General features: G+C 39.8%; 1 protein-coding gene across 6 annotated transcripts in view; it reads right to left on the bottom strand.

Moving 5' to 3' along the window:
• Nucleotides 1-20213, bottom strand: part of INPP4B (inositol polyphosphate-4-phosphatase type II B) — a 205737-nt gene that overhangs the window by 130012 nt on the left and 55512 nt on the right. For 5 of the 6 annotated variants that reach the window (XM_033160867.1, XM_033160868.1, XM_033160869.1 and 2 more), the window contains 3 exons: nt 13623-13707; nt 4510-4734; nt 2534-2578 (listed from right to left, as the gene is read on the bottom strand). In XM_033160867.1, coding sequence (XP_033016758.1) covers nt 2534-2578; nt 4510-4734; nt 13623-13707 — 355 coding nt within the window. Of the gene's footprint in view, nt 1-2533; nt 2579-4509; nt 4740-13622; nt 13708-20213 lie in introns of all 6 variants that reach the window. The other variant, XM_033160872.1, reaches the window with a different exon arrangement.

Below are 20213 nucleotides of genomic sequence, written 5' to 3'. Positions count from 1 at the left end.
TCAAAATAAACAAAATTTGCATTAATGGTGCAAGTTAGTGGAGTGATACATTTGTCCAACTGAATGTAAATGTTGTAAAGCTTAGCCAAAAACAAATTTAGGCCAGTTTTTGAAAAATATGCGAAACAAGTAATACACTGCATAGAACAAATCAGAATGTTGTTTAAAAACAAAACAAAAAAACCCAACCCTGTGCTTAAACAATTTAATGCATAATAAATAATTTAAACCATAAACCTCTCCATGCCTCCACTCTCAAAACACTGAGTCCCTTTCTCTTTGTTATTATAATCTTCACTTCATCTCCTTTAGCCTGAAATGTTTGTCAAAATCCAATCCCATTATCTGCTGCATCACTCCAGAACATCAGTGATAAAACTGTGTCTCTTAAAAATGGTTAAATCCCAATAGGACCCTTCTAGCTGTTAAATGTTTCAAGCTCAGATATCCACTAACTTTTCATTGAACAGTGGTTACTCAAAATATGCTTTTTAGTCCAAAACAAACAAGTAAAACTGATGACTGAAAAATCTTCTTTCGCCTACTGGCTTTAGAAGAAAAACATCCTTGGTCACTATCCATATATCCCTGGCCTCTTTAAAATCTGAGCTTCTTTAATGAGTTGGGCTTCTCTAATGAGCTCAGGTTAGAATCATTCTGCAGAAAAGCAAAATCAAGAAATAAATGCTGGTATGAAAAGCATAGGATAGAAACGATCCTCTCCTTCTGTTGGTCCAGACAAAAGGATAGATCTGGAACCAATGGGTTCAAATTACAAGAAAAAAATCATTCCCTCAGATGACTGTGTACTCTCCATCATTCAAGGCTGTTAAGAAGAAGTTGGATAGCCATCTATCAGGGATACTGTAAGAGTGGATTTCTGTATCGGCTGGGCTTGGGCTAGGTGACCTTTGAGGAACTATTATGATAATTGGGTTTTTGGAAGGGAAAATACCCAAGTACATTGCTATGTATCATACAGTGTAGAAACAGGCTTAATGCAATTTTAATGCTATATTTGATTATTTTATGCATGCTGCTTCCCCACTTCTGGATTAAAAGAGCAGAAGAAGAAGAGTTTGGATTTGATATCCCGCTTTTCACTACTCAAAGGAGTCTCAAAGTGGCTAACATTCTCCTTTCCCTTCCTCCCCCACAACAAACATTCTGACGTGAGTGGGGCTGAGAGACTTCAGAGAAGTGTGACTAGCCCAAGGTCACCGAGCAGCTGCACGTGGAGGAGCGGAGACGCGAACCTGGTTCCCCAGATTACGAGTCTACCACTCTTAACCACTACACCACACTGGGAAAGTGGGAAAGAAAGCAATCTATCAAATATAAGGCTAAGGCTTAGGATAAGGCTAAGAAATTGTATTACCTGAAATGCAGTATACATCATGATGAAATAAAATGACTTCTGGCCTTTACAGTAAAAGACAATGACTACCCAGCTACTAAAATAATTATGGAAGTAAAGCTGCAAGCCCAACCCTACTAACCTAGGAGTGAGGCCCACTGCATTCAATGGGACTTAATTCTGAGTACACTTTTTGTGGTTTGGATTGCTGCCAGAGTTATGAAAATGTAATAGCCAGCCAATCACTAAGCAGTTAGTAGGTTATAGAATAAATCTGGGCACAAATAATCCACACGTTCCTTCTATCTAAACAAAGCTAACATTATTATTCACCTTAATTCTGGTCTTAATTCCTGCCATTAAATTCACAATACATCATATTGAAGTATTTGTTATAATTGCATAACCTAATACCGAAAGAAACTAATGGCAAAGCTTGCAAAGTTAGTAGGTTTTGAAGAAATGACTCAATGCTTCTGAAAGCACTGGAATTCAATTCAACACAGCAAGGGAAGTAGCACTTTTTACAGGAAAAAAGTGCTTATCTAGGGTAATACTATGAAGACATGTTCAGTTAATTAGTATGCTTGACTGATTGAACATTTTAGCTATGCTACATGTACTTTAACAAAAAGAATGGCATGTACCAATTAATAAGATACACTTTCCCAAAGAGACATTCTGTTTCAAAAGGTAACACTCAAGAAGCTGCTGTACCTTGAAATTAAAACCTTTCCTATAAATAATTTTTACATGAACATATTAATTAGTTCAACATTAAAAATCCTATCTTTTATAGACCTGCATATATTATAAAGGTTAGAATGCATAAGTGTTCCAGCCCCAGGTTTGCAGTGTTTAATAATAAAAAGGTCTGAGCCAGCTCATCAGTAGATTAAACAACCCAAACTGCTTCCGTTCAAGGTTTTAGAGATTCATTTACAAGGCCACTTGATAAAATGGCTGTTATATGCTTCTCTTCTTTTCAGGGCTTTCTAAAGTGGAAAGTAATGCTCTTTATATATTATATAATTGTATCCAACTAAGTTCTACTCAGAGTAGACACAATGGATGTTAAGTCATGCTCATTGTTTCTGTTGATCTACTCTGAGCATCACTTGGCTGGATGTGACCTATCAACTTTAGTTTTACGCAACATTTAAAGTTGTGTCTTACCAAGACTGAATTCAAGTTTTGGTTCACTGACAGTCCTCTGAAGATCTGTTGGTAAAAGAGTATCTAGTTAAAATATATACGGTAATAATTCATACACTGGAATTTTATATGACGAAGTATACTTAGCATTATACCAATGGTGTTGCTGGGAACACACCTTACAGTGAGCTGCAAATCAAGACGCAATGTTTCACCACATCTACTTTTTTTAGAGCCTACTGCAGTCTCTCAATAAGCAACAATTTTTGTGTTCTAATTAATCACATTCATAGTGGGAAAGCTATCCTGACGAAGTAACTGTTATCCCGTACCCCAGTCAAAGAAAATTGGCTATGTCATTTACACCAAAATTTCTCAAAATCCAAAGCTAATTGCTGCTTTTTTCAACAAATTATTACTTCACCAGAATGGCTGGACATGTATTTAGAAGGGTCACGTGGCTAAACTCAGTGGAAACTCAGTAAACATAATATTTCCAGAAGACTATCAGTGCAATGATATGAAGTACACGCCATTGAATTTAATCAGACTTATTCATTGCCTAAACTTATGTACTTGGAATTAACTCCCATTCATTTCAGCAGAACTTACTTCTATGCAAGCAAATTTAGAAATGAGACTACCTGTCAGTTTGCATTTCTTAGTACAGAAAGTATTGATCTGGCATATAAAGATCTTTCCTGTTTTACTTAGTTCAAGAGGGTTCTGGAAGCTTGTCTGTGTGGAAAAAAAAGATTTCTGATGATTGGGTTATTCCTTCTGGGAAGCTGAGTACAAGTGGTTGAAACTGGTTCTGTTATCCTTTCTGTCAAGGTCATGCTGACTATAATAGTCAGGCCAGGAGGAGCCTGGGTTTCACTTACTTTCTCTTTCTATCTCTTTGTTCTGGTGTAGTGTTTCTGTTCTGTATGCTATAGTGTTTAGGTTTAGTCTTATTATAAGTTCTTGTTAGTTTAAAGTTAAGTCTGCTGCAAATGGATTTCTTATAAACTGTGCCAATCCTGAATGTTATTGGATTTGTGACCATTATGCTCATTTGCCTTCAGTAGCAGTAAAGCTCTGCTGGATGAAGTACAATTGTCTCTGGTCTATTTTTTGGAAACTCTGCAACATGTTTAGGTTTTTTCCTCCATGCATAGTGACACTACCGGTACCATGGATCACAATCCATGGCATGTTTATTGGGGTTTCCCACAATTTTCCTTGGAATAACAGAACCTAACTCACCACCACAAGGTTTTTGAAACTCCCTATAATTGCAAAAGAAGCTTCTTATGTGGTATGGAGCGCTACTGTCTTAAATACAAGCCCTGCTGAACAGATGAGAGTTGCTTTGGCCTTAGCTGTCCATAGTTAGCCAGTGATGCCAATTCATTCAGCTCCTTTCTTCTTTGACAAATTTATATGATGCTGCCTTATGATTCAGAAGCATGATCAAAATTCTGACAGGCGGAGTACTATTGCTTGGAGTTTGGAAACCTTAAACAAGCCTGTCTCTCAGTCCTGGTTCCCATTTCTATAATGAAAGTGTTAAACTGATGATCTGTCTCTAATTACTTGTTATAAGGGTAAGTACAGTATCATACTTTGAACATTCAATGTCCTGTAGAAATACATGCAAAACAACATTTGTACACAGCATATTAAAAAAAAAACCACTACAAAGAATAGATTAACTGACAGCTATATATCTGCCATCCATAGGATGCAAGTTATGCAAGCAAAATACATATTCAGTATTATATTAACATGTCTGTCTACAACAAAAGAGAGGGGTAACCTGTGCTCATCCAGATAATGTTTCACTCGAATCCCATCAGCCCGAGGCAACACTGCCAAATGGTTAGTGATTATGCAATAACACTTGGCAACAAAGATTTCTAATCTGCCTAAAACTGGCCATTCACCGAAGAGAGGATTTCCACCAAAAAAAAAAAGTATTAACAGGATTAAGGTCCAATAAACAACATGCTTACTTGTAAGCTTAGACTCTGCAAGATTGTCTGCCTGTGCTGATGGAATGAGCTGGTGTACTTCATCTGCTGCTCTTTCTTCCTTGATTTCCATGATCAGTCTCTGGAGCTGCTCGATTTTATTGTGCAGACCTTCAGAACTTGCCTCTCCGAGAGCCACAACCCAAGATTCACAGTCAGATCTTGATGCAGCTTCAAGGTAAAGATCTGGTTCTCCACTCTGAAACTCTGCACTCAGAAAACATTGACACACTTTCATTAAGACAGACATTAACAGATGTGTTTTTGAAGATTAGGGCAAGACTGATGCTTGCAGTGACACAGAATATCATACAGCTTCTCCTCTTGTGTCACAGAAGCAAATGAAATCAAGCTGCTGCTCTTCACATTCAGCACAACACAAAGTCCTCCCTGCACAGCTGGATCTTAAAGCAATTAATGTGTTCCAAAACTAGGTGGCAGTATCATTAAGCTGAAATTTGGAAGCCCTATCTGATGGGTATTTGGCAGCTTAGCCAGTAGCTTTCAGGAAAACTACGGTAACTTAAGTATGAATTTGATTTAGCAGGGTCAACAGGCAGAATTCTGTCAAATGGACTGGTGGGATTCATTAAAGCAAAATGTGTTCATTATTCTTTTTATTAGAACTGCTCTTTACACTCAGCTGCCCATTCACTCTTGTCAGATTACTGTTCATCAATACCTGGCAACAATTTAGAACAATCAACCAACAGGTTATAAGGAAAGGCTTCCGGCCTCATAGCTGCTGTGGAGCCTGATAAAAAGTCTAGTTGTCTCCTGGGTTCACAAGGAAATTCAAATAGCAACTAAGATCATTCATTTGATTGAAATTCACAAAGGAAACAGTCTCTAGGCATTTAAGATTCTGCCATGGAGACAGTTTCATTTAGTTGCAAATTCAGCATGACATTTAGTATGGTACAAATGATCAGGCACGGACTAAGGGGAGGGGGGCAAATCAATGCTACTTTAACAGAAGACACCAACTGATTTAGCTATATATCTGAAGGAATAAAACTGGTAGCTGTTGGGTTTTGGAGCTGAACACTGAAAGCTATCTAAATAAAAGTCGGTTCCCAGTATTGTATCCCATTCTCCCAACATTCCACTGTACTTGCAGGGTCCAACTAGATGTGATGAGGCATGTGTGGTTTTGATCCATGAATCTCTCCAATTCACAAATAAAATGTGAATGAATGAATGAAGCGTATCAGGGATGTGGAATCTGTAGCCCTTCAGATGATGTTGGAATCCAGCTCTCATCAGCCTCAGCATGCATGACCAATGGTCAGGGATGATGGGAGTCAAATTCCAACAACATAAAATCCCTATCCCTGCTTTACATGAAAAGTAGTATTATGGGGTGGATAGGGAAGGAAAACCCAACCATCCACAACCCCACCTTGCTGTGCTCCATTGCTTTAAGCCAGGAATTGAGAACATCTAGCCCACAAGCTTAATTAGGCCCAGTGTAAGGTCCTACTGGCTCATTTTCCCCAAACCACACAGCTGCTGCACACCCAGCATTATACATGCAGTGGAGATGCAGCTGCCAATGCCTTAAAGTACACTATTGACACTTTGAAGTCCCAACAATTGTTGGGACTTCAAAGCATGTCATCTTGAGGTCACATGGCTTCCCTTGAGTTCCACAGGGTGAAATAAACAGGCTGCAATATCAGACACTGTTAAAAGGAGGCAAAAATACTCCTGACACCTGGGTAATGGTGTTTCAATACTTGTTTTCATTTTCAACCATAAAACTGCCTACATTCCCAGTTACTGACAATATTCTTTAAGACACATTTTTGTCTTTGCATTTGTATCCTACAAATGTCCAATACAGTAAAGCTTGATATTGCCATTATATGATATTGCTTTTTAAGCATATTTCATCATTTTATGTCTGTAAGCAGCTCAAAGAATGATGTTACTGAGCAGAATAATAAAAATGATATCATCACTTGGGGTTGAAACAACAACAACAACAACAACAAAAATCCTTCCAGTAGCACCTTAGAGACCAACTAAGTTTGTTCTTGGTATGAGCTTTCGTGTACATGCACACTTCTTCAGATACACTGAAATAGAAGTCACCAGACCCTTATATATAGTGAGAGAGTGAGGAGGGGTATTACTCAGAAGGGTGGTGGGAATGGGTGATTGGCTGATGGGTGTGGAAAACCTATTGATGACTGTTAACGACTGCAATTAGTCCTAAAGGAAAAAGCAAGGGGTGAGATGGCTAAAGATAGCTTTGCCATGTATAATGAGATAAACTCAACTTGGGGTTGAGTTTATGACCCTACGTTTACTCATGCTTTCATTTACTGCTGTTATTTTAATGTTGCTAAATGTTGTTTGTTATTTCTTATAACAGACTGCAATTTTATAATATTGTTGTTCTACTGATTGCTTTGTAAGCAGGGGGATGGAGGAGCAGTGTGATGCAGTGGGCTGCAATAGAAAGGGGAATGACAGAAGTTGCAGGGGGTGGGGGTCCACATGTAGAATAGGCTTCCATTTGCACAAGGGAGCCTCTGGGTGCCTGCCAAAAATTAGCCAAATTGAAACCTCTTTTAAAAAGAAGTTATACTGTGAAATTTTCTTGCAGGTATTAAGAGAGTGAACTTGCTTATTCTGCATGAAATATATACTGCACATACATTACCCACTCCTGACAAGCTTCTTCTAAGGGCCAGAGTAGCCAATGATGTTAAATATCCCTTTGCATTTAATGTGCACATTTTTAAAAAATGCAAATAGCAACCCCTGGAGATAAGCAGCTGATCATTATTAGATTCAATGTTCTTCAACAACTCTAAAGAATGGAAGCTTCCTTCAAGTAAATGTTTGCTGTACAGTCGTACCTTGTTTGCTGAACGCCTTGGAACTTGTACGTTTCGGCTCCTGAGCGATCAAAAAACGGAAGTAAGTGTTCCGGTTTTTGAATTATTTCGAATGTCTGGTGCAGCTTCCATGGCTTCCACTCCTGCAGCCGATTAGAAGCCACGCCTTGGTTTTCGAACGCATTCTGTTCGAGAACCAAGGTACGACTGTACTTACTTACTTGCATGTACATACATACTGCTTCTGATGAGCTCTAACTCCACTTGCATTATTCTGATAACTGGAACTGATGTCTACAACAAGAGAACATTGCTTTTTCCCTCCTTTTACATTAAGTTGCAACATATTGAAGCAAATTGACTTTACTGTACTCTTCCATGTCGGGTGCATGCTAAATAAATCATCCCATTGCCTACATGAAGAAAATATTTGGGTTCCAAATCTAGTTTGGTAAAACTGAAATCGGAATATAAAACCTTATGGTCCGAGTGTTGTTGTTTTATTTCGTAAAAGGCGACCAATGCCTTCTATTATAGGTACACAGCAGGATATAAAGGGAGTGCATTTCTGCTTACACCACATAGCTAATAAGAGTATTTGCCAGGACTGTTTTCACTGCCAACAACAAGCCAATGGAGAAGGCACTGTACACAAATTAGTTCAGATGTTCAACTGTCATTTGTTACAAAACATCACCCGCAATATGGGGCTTCATGGACTGTCAAGTTTAAAGAAGATAGTTGGCTAATTAAAAACATAATAATTAGTAGGCCTGTATAAGGAGATCATTGGTTCAATCACACATAGAATCACTTCCTTCATGTCAGAGTCAAGGCACACTGACCATGCAGGGAAAAGAAAGCAAAACCCGAGGCACATTCCTCATAAATTATGAGAAAGCACTTGTTTAAAAATGCATTTTCTTTTATGATTATTCTTTTATGATTATGATTATTCTAGAAGTAGAAAAATGTGTAAATTAATATGGGGAGGGAGTATTGAGAGAAATAATTACAAATAGCAAGCAAATACTTAGTCACATAATTGCTCCAAAGACTAAGAAAGTGAGGACCTGCCTGATCTGCATCTTGTATAACCAATATGAGTGGATTACTAATGTCATCATGCTCAAAACAAAATAAAAAATATTTTTTTAAAAAAAATTCCTTCCAGTAGCACCTTAGAGACCAACTTAAGTTTGTTATTGGTATGAGCTTTCATGTGCATGCACACTCCTTCAGATATGTCATGCTGTCATGCCTATATTCTTACTTAATAGTCAACTCCTCTTACATCAGCACCTATTCATCAGGCTGTTTCCTAAATAAGGCAAATGCACTTAAACAATGCAGAGGTCAATTATCTCCCCAAAAGGAGGATTCAAGCTATCCAACCTCTATATGCTCCACAGGGCTTCTGCAGTGATGTCCCTGCACAAACTATGCTCGGGAGATTAAATCAATTACTATAATAGACATGCCCACACAAAGTCAGTGGAAAGTTGCTGTTCTCCCATTTTTGTGCATATTTTTGCTCTTCTATTATTTTTGTTCATACTGTGCTTTGTTTCCATTGTTCCCACTCTGGGTTCAGTTGGCGATAAAGAATAGGCTAGAAATATTTTTAATAATAATAATAATGTGATTTCGGCCCATTTGTGTTGTCATGTTCCCTACTGGGCCATAAAAAGGTCACGATGACGAGTGGAGTGGGAAGATCCCAGTCACAACTAGCACAAATTTATCCTACAGGAAACAGTAAAGGTAAAGGGACTCCTGACCGTTAAGTCAGTCGCAGACAACTCTGGGGTTGCGGTGCTCATCTTCGCTTTACTGGCCGAGGAGAAGACAAGGCAACTCCGGAGAAGGCTGACTTAGCTCCAGTAGCTGTCTATGCCCTTGACAGTGAAGCCAACTACCCAGATATTCCAGAAATGGTCTGCTTAAGTGCTGGAGCTTTCTGCCTCAGCTGCTGTTGCGTCTTCTTTTATGAAACACCAGTGCTCATGCCCATAGTACACTTGGTGGTGAAAACTATCAAGAAGGATGATGATGAGAGCCGGTATGGTGTAGTGGTTAAGAGTGGTAGATTCGTAATCTGGGGAGCCGGGTTCGTGTCTCCACTCCTCCACATGCAGCTGCTGGGTGACCTTGGGCTAGTCACACTTCTTTGAATTCTCTCAGCCCCACTCACCTCACAGAGTGTTTGTTGTGGGGGGAGGAAGGGAAAGGAGAATGTTAGCTGCTTTGAGACTCCTTCGGGTAGTGAAAAGCGGGATATCAAATCCAAACTCTTCTTCTTCTTCTTCTTCTACCTAGTTTATCCTAGAACAGCATGGGGTATTGAGAGCACTGACTGCTTCCTTTAAAAAAAAAATTAAAAAAGGATGACTGTTGTAAAAAGAATGACTTCAGCTGGTGAGCTGAATGATTGAGCTCCCTTTGACATTTTCTTTTCTTTTAAATAGCCACTTAATTACCACCTCATTGTGGTACATTTTGGAGTTCCTTTTGCATCTGATTCATTGGTCAACAAAAATGCCTCGCTCTTCCCTGGTCCAATATTTGTCTCTTTGTCTCATATATACCAGCTACTGAGAGCCCTGGGTATCCAAAGCAGCAACAGGGGAAGTCTGCAAGAGTGGAGTCCTGATAATGCAAATGTAATAGAAACTGACCTCTGTGTGCTTTGACCTTCCCAAAAAACTTTGTGCTCCTTCCAGGGAAACATGAAGAAGTATATGTGATTGTTTTTTGCCCTCTCTAAAACCATTGCTTGCCATGGGCAGTTTACAATCTTTACACCTGGGTTCTGCCATCACTACCCTGAAGGAGCAATCATATTTTAACTATCTGGCTCCATGAAGACAGTTCTCTGGGGGTCACTCTAGGATCAGCTGATAAGTCACAAGTATTACTCTTCCATGATCAATGTGGAGGAACAGAGGTTACTATTGTATGCTTGCTTTCAAAGGGTTTGTTTGTTTGTTTTGTGAAATTAAGTGACTTTTAAAAATTGGGATAGGTTACTAAGAGCAAAGTTGTGCTTTCAACATGCATTTCTGGAGAGAAGTTGGCAAAATGGGTTGTGATCCCCTTAGATGTTTTTTTTTTCCTTGCAAGGCTTCGAGAGCTAAGTGGACAGGCTGCAGAGGGAGGACTTCTCTGTGAGCAGGTGAGTGGAATAGGGAGCCTCTTGCGGGCAAAATGAGGGGTGGTGGGAGGTCCAGAAGAGTGCAAGCAAGACTTGCTCAGCTGTGTAAGTATCTACAGATCTGAGGTAGATGAGGTAGAGCACCAAAACCATCTAGGATTAACCCAGGTTAGCAGGTTTGGATATTAAGAGCAAGCCATGTTTAATGCAAGTTGAGATTCATAAGCCAGCTTCAAGCCATGATTTCTGATTGTTGTTTGTTGCCCAGGGAGGATTTGAACGTATTAGCAAACCACAGTTTACTGTCACATCAAAAGGCTGCCATGCTCAGCTGAGTCAACAAACATACTCTGGTACATATAGTCATGGTAACTAAACCTTTTCCTTGCCGTGTATTAATTTCCAATCATATTTTACAGGGGTCACTGTACTTTTCTCAGAATTTTTAAAATACCGGTAATAGTTTTTTAAATGACAAATGTTGCCCTTCCAAATAGCTAAAACTGTTTGGGAAACTTTGGTAAAATAGTAATTCTGAATTATCACAGTAGTGGAAAATGCTTGAGAATATTAATAATCAACCTCCGCCGGTCTGAAAAAGAAAGCACTATCACAACCATACATTCTAACAAAAGGAGAACAGAACTTTGATACATAAATTGTATCTGCAAGATAAGTGGACTACAGACATCAGAAGCTCTTGATTCGCAAAGCTAACTAAATCCTGAATTCATGTTAAAATTAGTAGTGATGAAATCATCTCTTGCTTACTGATTTTGCAATGCTAATGAACACTTGAAAGTCAAACTTTCAGTCACAGATAAAAAATTAATTATTATTTTATCTTTTGTTATCCTGTTTTTTTAAATAATAGCATTCATATTCCACTTTTGTCATTGCAACTTTTGTATTGATAATTCAGATAAAAATCGTCATCGCCATTATATATACACAAAGTATCTTTGGGATAGGAAAGTAATATAATCACATCACATATTTCTAAAAATTATATCAGAGAATGTTTGCTTTCACTAGCCACCCCATACACTAAGATCCTCAGAGATCCTGCTCTAGATCTCTTATTTATTACAAGGACAATGGAACAAAGGGAGATGAGTGTTTTGAGTATGGATCACTTTATTCAAGAAATTCAACACACAGGCATATTTGTGTGTTCAGGCAAGATGAAAATACCGTCCACTTGGATTCCCAATATTTTTAAAAGTTATTTATATTTATATTAGAGAGCAAAATGGTAAGGATTTACATTTAAGTTTAATGTACCACTCCACTATAAAGCAAATGAAGTGCTGTTTTTAAGCTTCTTATATTTCAAGAGAATCTACTGTCTCTTCTTGGTTGGAGACAGAACTGTCATTATATACAAAAGTCCTCTGATGACAGGTTGATCTGCTTATAATATATTTAGAGTAGCTTCTCATTAAACATGTTCATCTCTCTATCCTGTTACGCGTTATTTTTGCTTCTACAATTATATTTAATAAACTAGATTGGACATGGCCTATACTGCTGGAACAGTGAATCAGAGCCACTGCGATCCCATTTTTAAAAATTATTATTTTATTAAATTTGTATACTGCACTTCATCTGAACATCTCAGGGCAGTCCACAGCATAAAATATGGAAGAAAACCACAAATGACATAATAAAAACAAGAACAAGAACAAAGCAAAAACTCCTCCCACAAACACATTTAAAAGAACATAGACTATTAATCAGCCCAAGGCCTAGTTGAAGAGGAACGTTTTCGCCTGGTCCCTAAAGATGTATAATGAAAGCGCCAAACAAAACTCTCTGGGGAAAGCATTCCACAAAGAGGGAGCCACTGCAGAAAAGGCCCATTCTTGTATTGCCACCCTCTCATGGAGGAGGCACACAAGGACTTAGATGATGGTCACAGAGTCTGGGTCAGTTTATATGGGCAGAGACGGTCCTTAAGGTACTGTGGTCCTGAGCCATTTAAGGCTTTATAGGTCAGAACTAGCATTTTAAATTGGGCCTGGAAAATAACTGGCAGCCAGTGAAGTTGGGCTAGAATTGGTGGAATATGCTCAAACCATCTTAACCAGGTGAACAACCTGGCTGCTGAATTCTGCACCAGCTGAAGTTTCCAAACTGTCTTTAGAGGTAGCCCTATGTATAACGTATTGAAGTAATCAAACCTAGAGGTGACCAGAGCATAGACAACAGAAGATGGGTTATCTCTGTCCAGACAGGGGCACAGCTGGGCAACCAGTCAAAGCTGATGGAAGGCACTCAGCACCACTAAGGCCAACTGATAGCAAAGGATACTGGAGTTACCCCCAAGCTATGTACCCACTCCTTCAGAGGGAGTGTAACCCCATCAAGTGCAGGCAACCTCCCATCCATCCAGTCTAGGGAACCTCCCACAAACAGAGCCTCAGTCTTAGGTGGATTGAGCTTCAGTTTGTTGGCTCTCACCCAGCCCATTATTACAGAGGCAAGAAAACAGTTCAGCACATACACTGAAGATGTAAAGGAGAAGTAGAGCTGTGTGTCTTCAACATATTGCTGACAATGTACTCCAAAACTCTGGATAACCCCACTCAGTGGTTGCATATAGATGTTAAACAATGTAGGGGCTAAAATCATGTCAATAGGAACCCAACACTGAAGGCTCCATGGGGCCCAAGTAGGACCAGAACCACCGCAAAGTGGTTCAACCACCCTGCCCCAACTCAGACAGCCCCTCCAGGAGGATACCATGGTCAATGGTATTGAAAGCTGCTAAAAAGTCAAGGAAAATTAATAAGGACACATTTCCAACGTCTCTCTCCCATCAGAGGTCATCATACGGGGTGATTAAAGTGGCTTCTGTGCCCAAACCAGGCTTAAATCCTGATTCAAATGGATCTAGAAAATCAGTTTCCTTCTTTAGCTGTTCTTTTTGCTAAGCAGTAGGGCTCTTTGAGGTTTTTTTCTACAATCAAGCAGGAGATAAATTATATTACATACATACATACATATTGTGTAACGTATTTAAAGAAAAATAATAACGGCCTGGAAATACCCCAAAAGAAGAGAGAGAAATTATTATGCATCATACTTACTGAGCACTACTGAAACATCTGCTTTATTCCTGAATTCCACAACACAGCACCGCTCCAGGATTACTAACTCAGCAGCGTCACAACACTGTAAAGAGAACAAAAGAAAAGCAGGAGTTTTACTCAGATTCATCCAGTAATATGGCAATTTAGGCTACAAGAAAGGGAAGAAGAAAGTATTACAGACACCACCAGTTCTGCGAAGAAGCCAGGGCCCTCTCTCCATCAACCAGGGGTGGGGATGGGGAGATACTAAGCCACTTCACTGGCACAGCTGACATACTAGTGACATTTGGTTCCTCCTCTTCTCAAACTGTTTCCTCCAGCCAGCCACTTGTAAAAAAGAACTGCAACCCGAGTTTGCTTATTTCCTTCTCCCTCCCAACCCCCTTTCCTTTTTGGTGTTATCTTTTTAAAATTGTAAGCTTGAGGGAAAACACTGTCCTGTTCTTATTGATCTGCAAGGCACTCTGGGGGCCTTTTTTGGCTGAAGAGCTGTGTAAAAATTATTTAAACATTTACTCACTGATAATAGAGTTTGCTATCTAATAATAAGCAGCTTTTAATTTTGGATAGCCAGTGTTGTACATTCCTTTGTATTGCTTCAAACAACTCACTCTCAGACATACTATGCATGTAAAAAAGCTTGTAAAGCCTCAGTTGTTATCACCTCCTATATGAAGTGGTTGGGTCCAAACTAAATCAGTTGAAATCCATGTGAAAAGTTAGACTCGGCTTAAATGCCATTGAAATTGAAGGGAGCTAAGTCCAACTGTATTACAGTACAATTCTATGGGTGTTTATTAGAAGCATGCCCCAATGGGTTAGGACCCACCATTCAATTAGGATATATAATTTTACTGTAATGCCTGGATACAATCCATAATCTTTTTTCTGGTAGGACTGTTGTAGTGTTTTACCTTTGTGGATGCAATGGTAAGACTGTGAAAGTCTTTCTTGTTTCAGTGTGTTATTTATTTATTTTTTATAAAGATTTTATTATTTTCCATATATAAACAAAAGCCTCGCTCGCCCGATTTTCCCCCTTACGAGGGTCAATCGGGAGCGGGGACGGCACGTCGGGGACCCACAAGACCACGGTCCACGGGACGCTCTTCCCGTGGCTTTAAGGGGCCCGCGGCGCAGGCACGGTAACCCCTAAAGCCCCTCGGAGAACCGGAGCTCTTCAGCTCCCGTCCGCCATTGACCGGCACCAAACCGGAAGTCAGTTTCAGTGTGTTATTTAAGACAAAAAATACCCTTCGTAATCATGATTCCATGCATGCAATCTATATCAATGAGAGAATTCACAGCCACCAGATTGTTTTGTACTTCTGTATCATTAACTTTCTGTCTCAGTTAGGCTCTGTTGGATAATCAGGAGACTTTGTACAATGCAGGGGGGGGGGGGGGAAATAGCTTGAAAGAAGTTCTGAACAGAAGAGCAGAGGTGACCTTTTATTTGCTCATGGACTGCAGCTTGAGCAGAATGGAGACAACTTCCAAAAGAGACATAAAAATTACCCTTTCTTAGCAGAAAGGCAAGAATCTTGGCTGACATGTCAAGGAGCATCTTCAAAATGAATTTATAACTATTTACAGTTCTAAGATGCATGTTTATCTTCACAAATAAGTTTCAAAACTTAGCTGAAGAAGTGGTTAAGTCAGTCTCTGTCAGCCTGGGCCTCCCAGATTGCATGCTGGCTGGGGTTGATGGGAATTGTAGTGCAAAACATCTGGAGGGTGCCAGGTTGGCAAAGGCTGGGCTAAGCCATGAGACTCTTCAAGCCAGAGCAACCAATTAACTAACTAACTAACTAACTAACTAGTAAAAGCTAAACTATTAATACATTGTTCTTAGTACAACTTAACTAACTTTTATCATTTTATCATATTTCTTAGAACCTCAACATTAAAGTGAACATAAAACAGAAACATAAAACATTCTCAAGCAACAAGAAATCAATGTGCCTTGGAAATTTCGAAACTAAAAAACAACAACCCCACAATTATAATTTATTGCAATCCATATTCCACAGATGAACACTTCCTGCAGATGCCTCCTTACCAGGAGGTCCATTCCACACAATGTAGGGACGGGATCTTTAGTCCTGCAGCCCTTACCCTTTAGAATTCCTTTCCTATGAAAATTAGAAAGGTGCCATCTCTGTTGTCTTTTTGGCACCTACTGAAGAACTTCCTCTCTTCAATAAACATTTTAAGTTCAGATCTTTCCCTTTCTCCACCTGTACTGTACTGTTTTTAAGATGCCATCACTTGTTTGCTGCCCTGGGCTCCTTTGGGAGGAATGGTAGGATATAAATTTAAATATATAAATAGGTCCAGGAACTTTTGTACCAAGAACCTATGAACTTGACCTGTAAGCCACAACACAGGAGTCCCACTGACCTCTTAATCCTGGCATATTCCTTCAGTTTAGAAGAGACAAAGTGATATATGCCACTCCCTTTTCCAAAGCAAAATAATTTATTTATACCCCGCTCATCTGGCTGGGTTTCCCCAGCCACTCTGGGCGGCTTCCAAAAGAATGTTAAAATACAATAATCTATTAAACATTAAAAGCTTCCCTAAACAGGGCTGCTTTCAGATGTCTCCTAAAAGTCTGGTACAGTAGTTGGTTTTCTCTTTGACATCTGGTGGGAGGGTGTTCCACAGGCTGGGTACAAATTATACCTGATTGCAAAGGCCAGACTGAGATATTTTGGGCCCTGAGGCGAACCACAAAATGCACCACCCCCCACCTCCGCCCCGGGGCCAAGGATGAAGATCTACATCCGGCACAAGGAGAGGGAATAAAGTTCTACATCAGAATCCGCTGTGCCTGTGGATCCTGCTGGCTGAGTCGTTCGCTTCACCTTGCCTCATGGGTGGGTCAGTCCTGCTGATTGCCACAAAGGCCCCCACTTCCCAGTCCTGCCATTTTCATTAAGCTAGAGTTCTAGTTTTCAATTTACATAGCTGCTTCCTCTTCCTCCTTTCACATCCTGGCATTAATGGTTAAGCTTATAGACACAATTTTACTTTTCAAAGATACTCATCTGCAGCTTAAAAAAAAAAAAAACCATCTGCATTGCTGAGGCATACAAATCACTTAATGGATCTCTGCTTCCATTCATACCTGCCTTGGTAAGATCTTGCCCTGCTGTGTAGAAGACCAAACTCCCTCTGGGGCAGCCTCCCTCCACTTCAGCTCATTATTTGGGATTCATACAAAGCTTTCGCACACCTCTATTATATGACCTTCTCTGCACTGGCATTTGGAAGTCAGATTTAAGCTTCTACTGGGAAAATGCTTAGGTTTTAGTTTATGTACTTGGTTCTTAAAAAATATGTGTTTATACTTGTTTCCCACCCCAGGCTTCTGGAAGGAGCAAACCACAAATTCAAAAGTATAGAAAAAGACATATTGATTCAGAAAGCACATCTTTCCACCAAGCAATCCTAAAACTCCTCCCAAGACATTTTGTACTGGCCAGTTAGTTTATGATTAATATCACCCTAGCTTTTGGGCAACTTCAGATTCTCTTCTTGCAATACAAATATCCTCTCTCCAACAGAAATAAGGGAAAGCTAGCAAGGGCATTAAATATGGCCAAAGAGAACTGAAATGTCAGAATTCTTCCCTTATTCCTGTTCATCTGCCTTGATGTGCCACAGGAAAAAAAATGTTCTGAAGTGAAAAGGTAGCATTGTCTCCAGAGGCTTTGATAGATGGTTTTGATGTCATTATGGGAAAACTCTACCCAGAGCTGCTTCAGATGCCTATACAGCTTACATCCAAAGTGAGATTCTTTATTTTCTTTCTCATAATAGATGAACAGCTCCTTCTATACAGTACAGAATGTGGTTTTATTTTTTTAAGAAAAACAAACTAAATGTACATCCATAATTCTACATATTTTACAAATAACAATTTTCAGGAAGAGCTGTACACATCTGAATGAGACCTGCAGAGAAATGGCACTAATTGATACACCAGGGAAACAAACTTACACAGCAGGCAGAGCCGAAGAACATTAGTTAAATTAATCACACCAGAAGCCTAGGGACATCTCTTTCTTGTTCACATGGGCATCTTAAAATGTTGTCCCATTTAGAACAGTATTAGAAATATGCAGGGCACCTTACTGAAGGAAATAAGAGCCAATTCTTCAGTTTGTGAATTTTTTAAACATGCAAGCAACTCCTTTATTACACAAGGTGTGCTGAATGCTAAATCTAAATCTGATCACATACATGTAGCTGCAGCAGGGGGAAATGCAGGTGTGCTTTTGTCTAGATCCTTCTTCAGACAGCACCACTCAGAGCTCCACTGAACGCCAGAGCAAGAAGAAGGAAATGCACTAGCCACAGATACAGCCCTGAAACTTGTGCACCTTTTTGGCCACAGACCTGACATCTGCTTGTTCAACTGAACTCCTGGGAAGAACACTCACATGTGATCAGGTTCCCTGTATTAGATGTGACCAAAAGGTTCCACAAATGTCAGGGGAATGGCTAACTGGCACGTCCCTGTTGCAGTCACATGTTCAATGAATCCATGAGTGCTCTGGCAAGAACAGTGTTATTATGGGTGGTATCAGAGCAGGTCCATTATGCCTGAGTATGACTTACAGCACAATCCTAAACAGGCCCATTTTGAAGTAACTCCCACTGTATTCAACAAGTGAAGCTGAATGTTGGAAGATACAGGACAAAAGCAAATACTTCTTCATACAGTGCACAAACTATATAATTTGCTCCCCAAAGCAGCAGTGATGACCACAAACTTGTATGGTTTTAAAAGAGGATTAGTCAAATTCTTGGAGGATAAAGCTTTCAATGGCTGCTATCCCTAATGGTTATGTTCAACCCCCATTTGTCAGAGGCAGCAATGCTACTGAATGCCAGTTGCCAGAAACCACTGGAGGGGAGGGTGCTGTTGTGCTCAGGTCCTGCTTGCAGGACTTCCCAAAGGCATCTGGTTGAGCACAGAGAACAAGATGCTGGACTAGATTTGCCACAGCCCTGATCCAGCACACTTTTACGTTCTTGAGTTATGTTTAAGTCATCTTACAACTTAATTAGATATCACTCTAATTTCCGAACATCTGAGTGGCTAACTTGCAGATGTTGTTTCCATCAGCCCCAACTAGCATAGCCAATAATCAGAGATTATGGGAGTTGTGGTTCAACAATAGCTAGAGGGGTTAACACAAATACCAACTGGTATAATATGAAAGACAAATACTTACATGAATATATCACAAGGTATATCAGCAATTAGGTTTTAATAATGACCTATTTCAAGAAGTAGGTGCTGGGTTTTGTTTTGTGGGAGTGGGGTAGTAGACTGAAAATACAGTGAGTTTTCAGCTCCCAGTGCTCTGTTGAAATCAATTTTTACATTAGTTGTGGCAATCTGAAGATTCTCTACTATCTGATCACTTTTCAATTACCTTGCTAAAATGAGATAATCTTCTCCCTCCAGGAGCCTGGACAAATGTCCACATTTCACAACAGACAGCAGATAACTGACACCTTATTGGCAATCTCAGTGTGGAAAGTCAAAAATTAAATAAGATCCAACAATGCACTTGTAGTTGCAAGACACAGGGAGAACTTTGCTCAAGTTGAGGCGTTGGACGGCTCCTACATGTGAATTTCTTGATAGGGAAAGGCTGGTAAAGTTTCAAAGGCTATTACTCCCAGTAGTTAAAAATGCACCTCCTTGTTTTTCATTGATAATGCCAAGCCCCATAAGCTCTTTTACCTGAGCTCTCTCGGTTTCTATGGTTTTCCCCCACTGGGCTGCAGACTGATGGTGGAAAATATAGATTGAAACTACATCTCTAGGCCTCTGCAAAACAGCTATACACCTACACAGCTGATGTGGGTTGAGTTGTCATGAATGCTCACTGTGGAGCAAGGAAGAAAAAAGCAGATGGCATGAGTACAGCAGATGGTCATGTGAGCCAAACCTAATTTTCCATACACTCAGTTTAATGCCTTATTCATCATAGCCACCACCCACCAGGTCATACCACTTGTTACCTGGTGTACTGCTTTTCACAGTCCATCCTGCTGATTCCTCTAAAGTCCCTTCCCTGATTTTTCTTCATTTTCCTTTTCTCTTTCTAGTCTGCAGTTCCCACATCTTTCTCTCCCAAAATACAAATGCATCAACCATTCCTGAGACTGGGGATATTCCACATCCAGCTACCACTAAAATATTTGGGGGATTTAAATTATATCATTGATGACACAGGAGTTTGATGTAGCTCTGATTACACAATCCCTAATGAGGAAAGAGATGGCATGGGTGACCGTCACCATTTAATAGTCTGGGTTGTGAAGAAGGAAGCCTGTGGCAAATTTCCAGCTGAGGAAGAGCTGAATAGTTCAGAGAGGAATATGGGAAGAGTGAAGGGGAAGAGAGGTAAAAGTGATGGAGTATGTGTTAGACAGAATATGAAAAATATGTCCCAGATTATTGACTGAAGGTATTTGAAGCCAACATTAGTCTAGATGTGTTCTATGCCTGGATAACTGACCACATGGGAACGGCATATACCCCACTCTGGGTTCCATGGT

Source organism: Lacerta agilis, chromosome 9, assembly GCF_009819535.1.
Source record: "Lacerta agilis isolate rLacAgi1 chromosome 9, rLacAgi1.pri, whole genome shotgun sequence".
Taxonomy (NCBI): Eukaryota; Metazoa; Chordata; class Lepidosauria; order Squamata; family Lacertidae; genus Lacerta; species Lacerta agilis.
The sequence above is the reverse complement of the archived record's forward strand: the minus strand, read 5'-3'. Positions and strand labels throughout refer to the sequence as shown.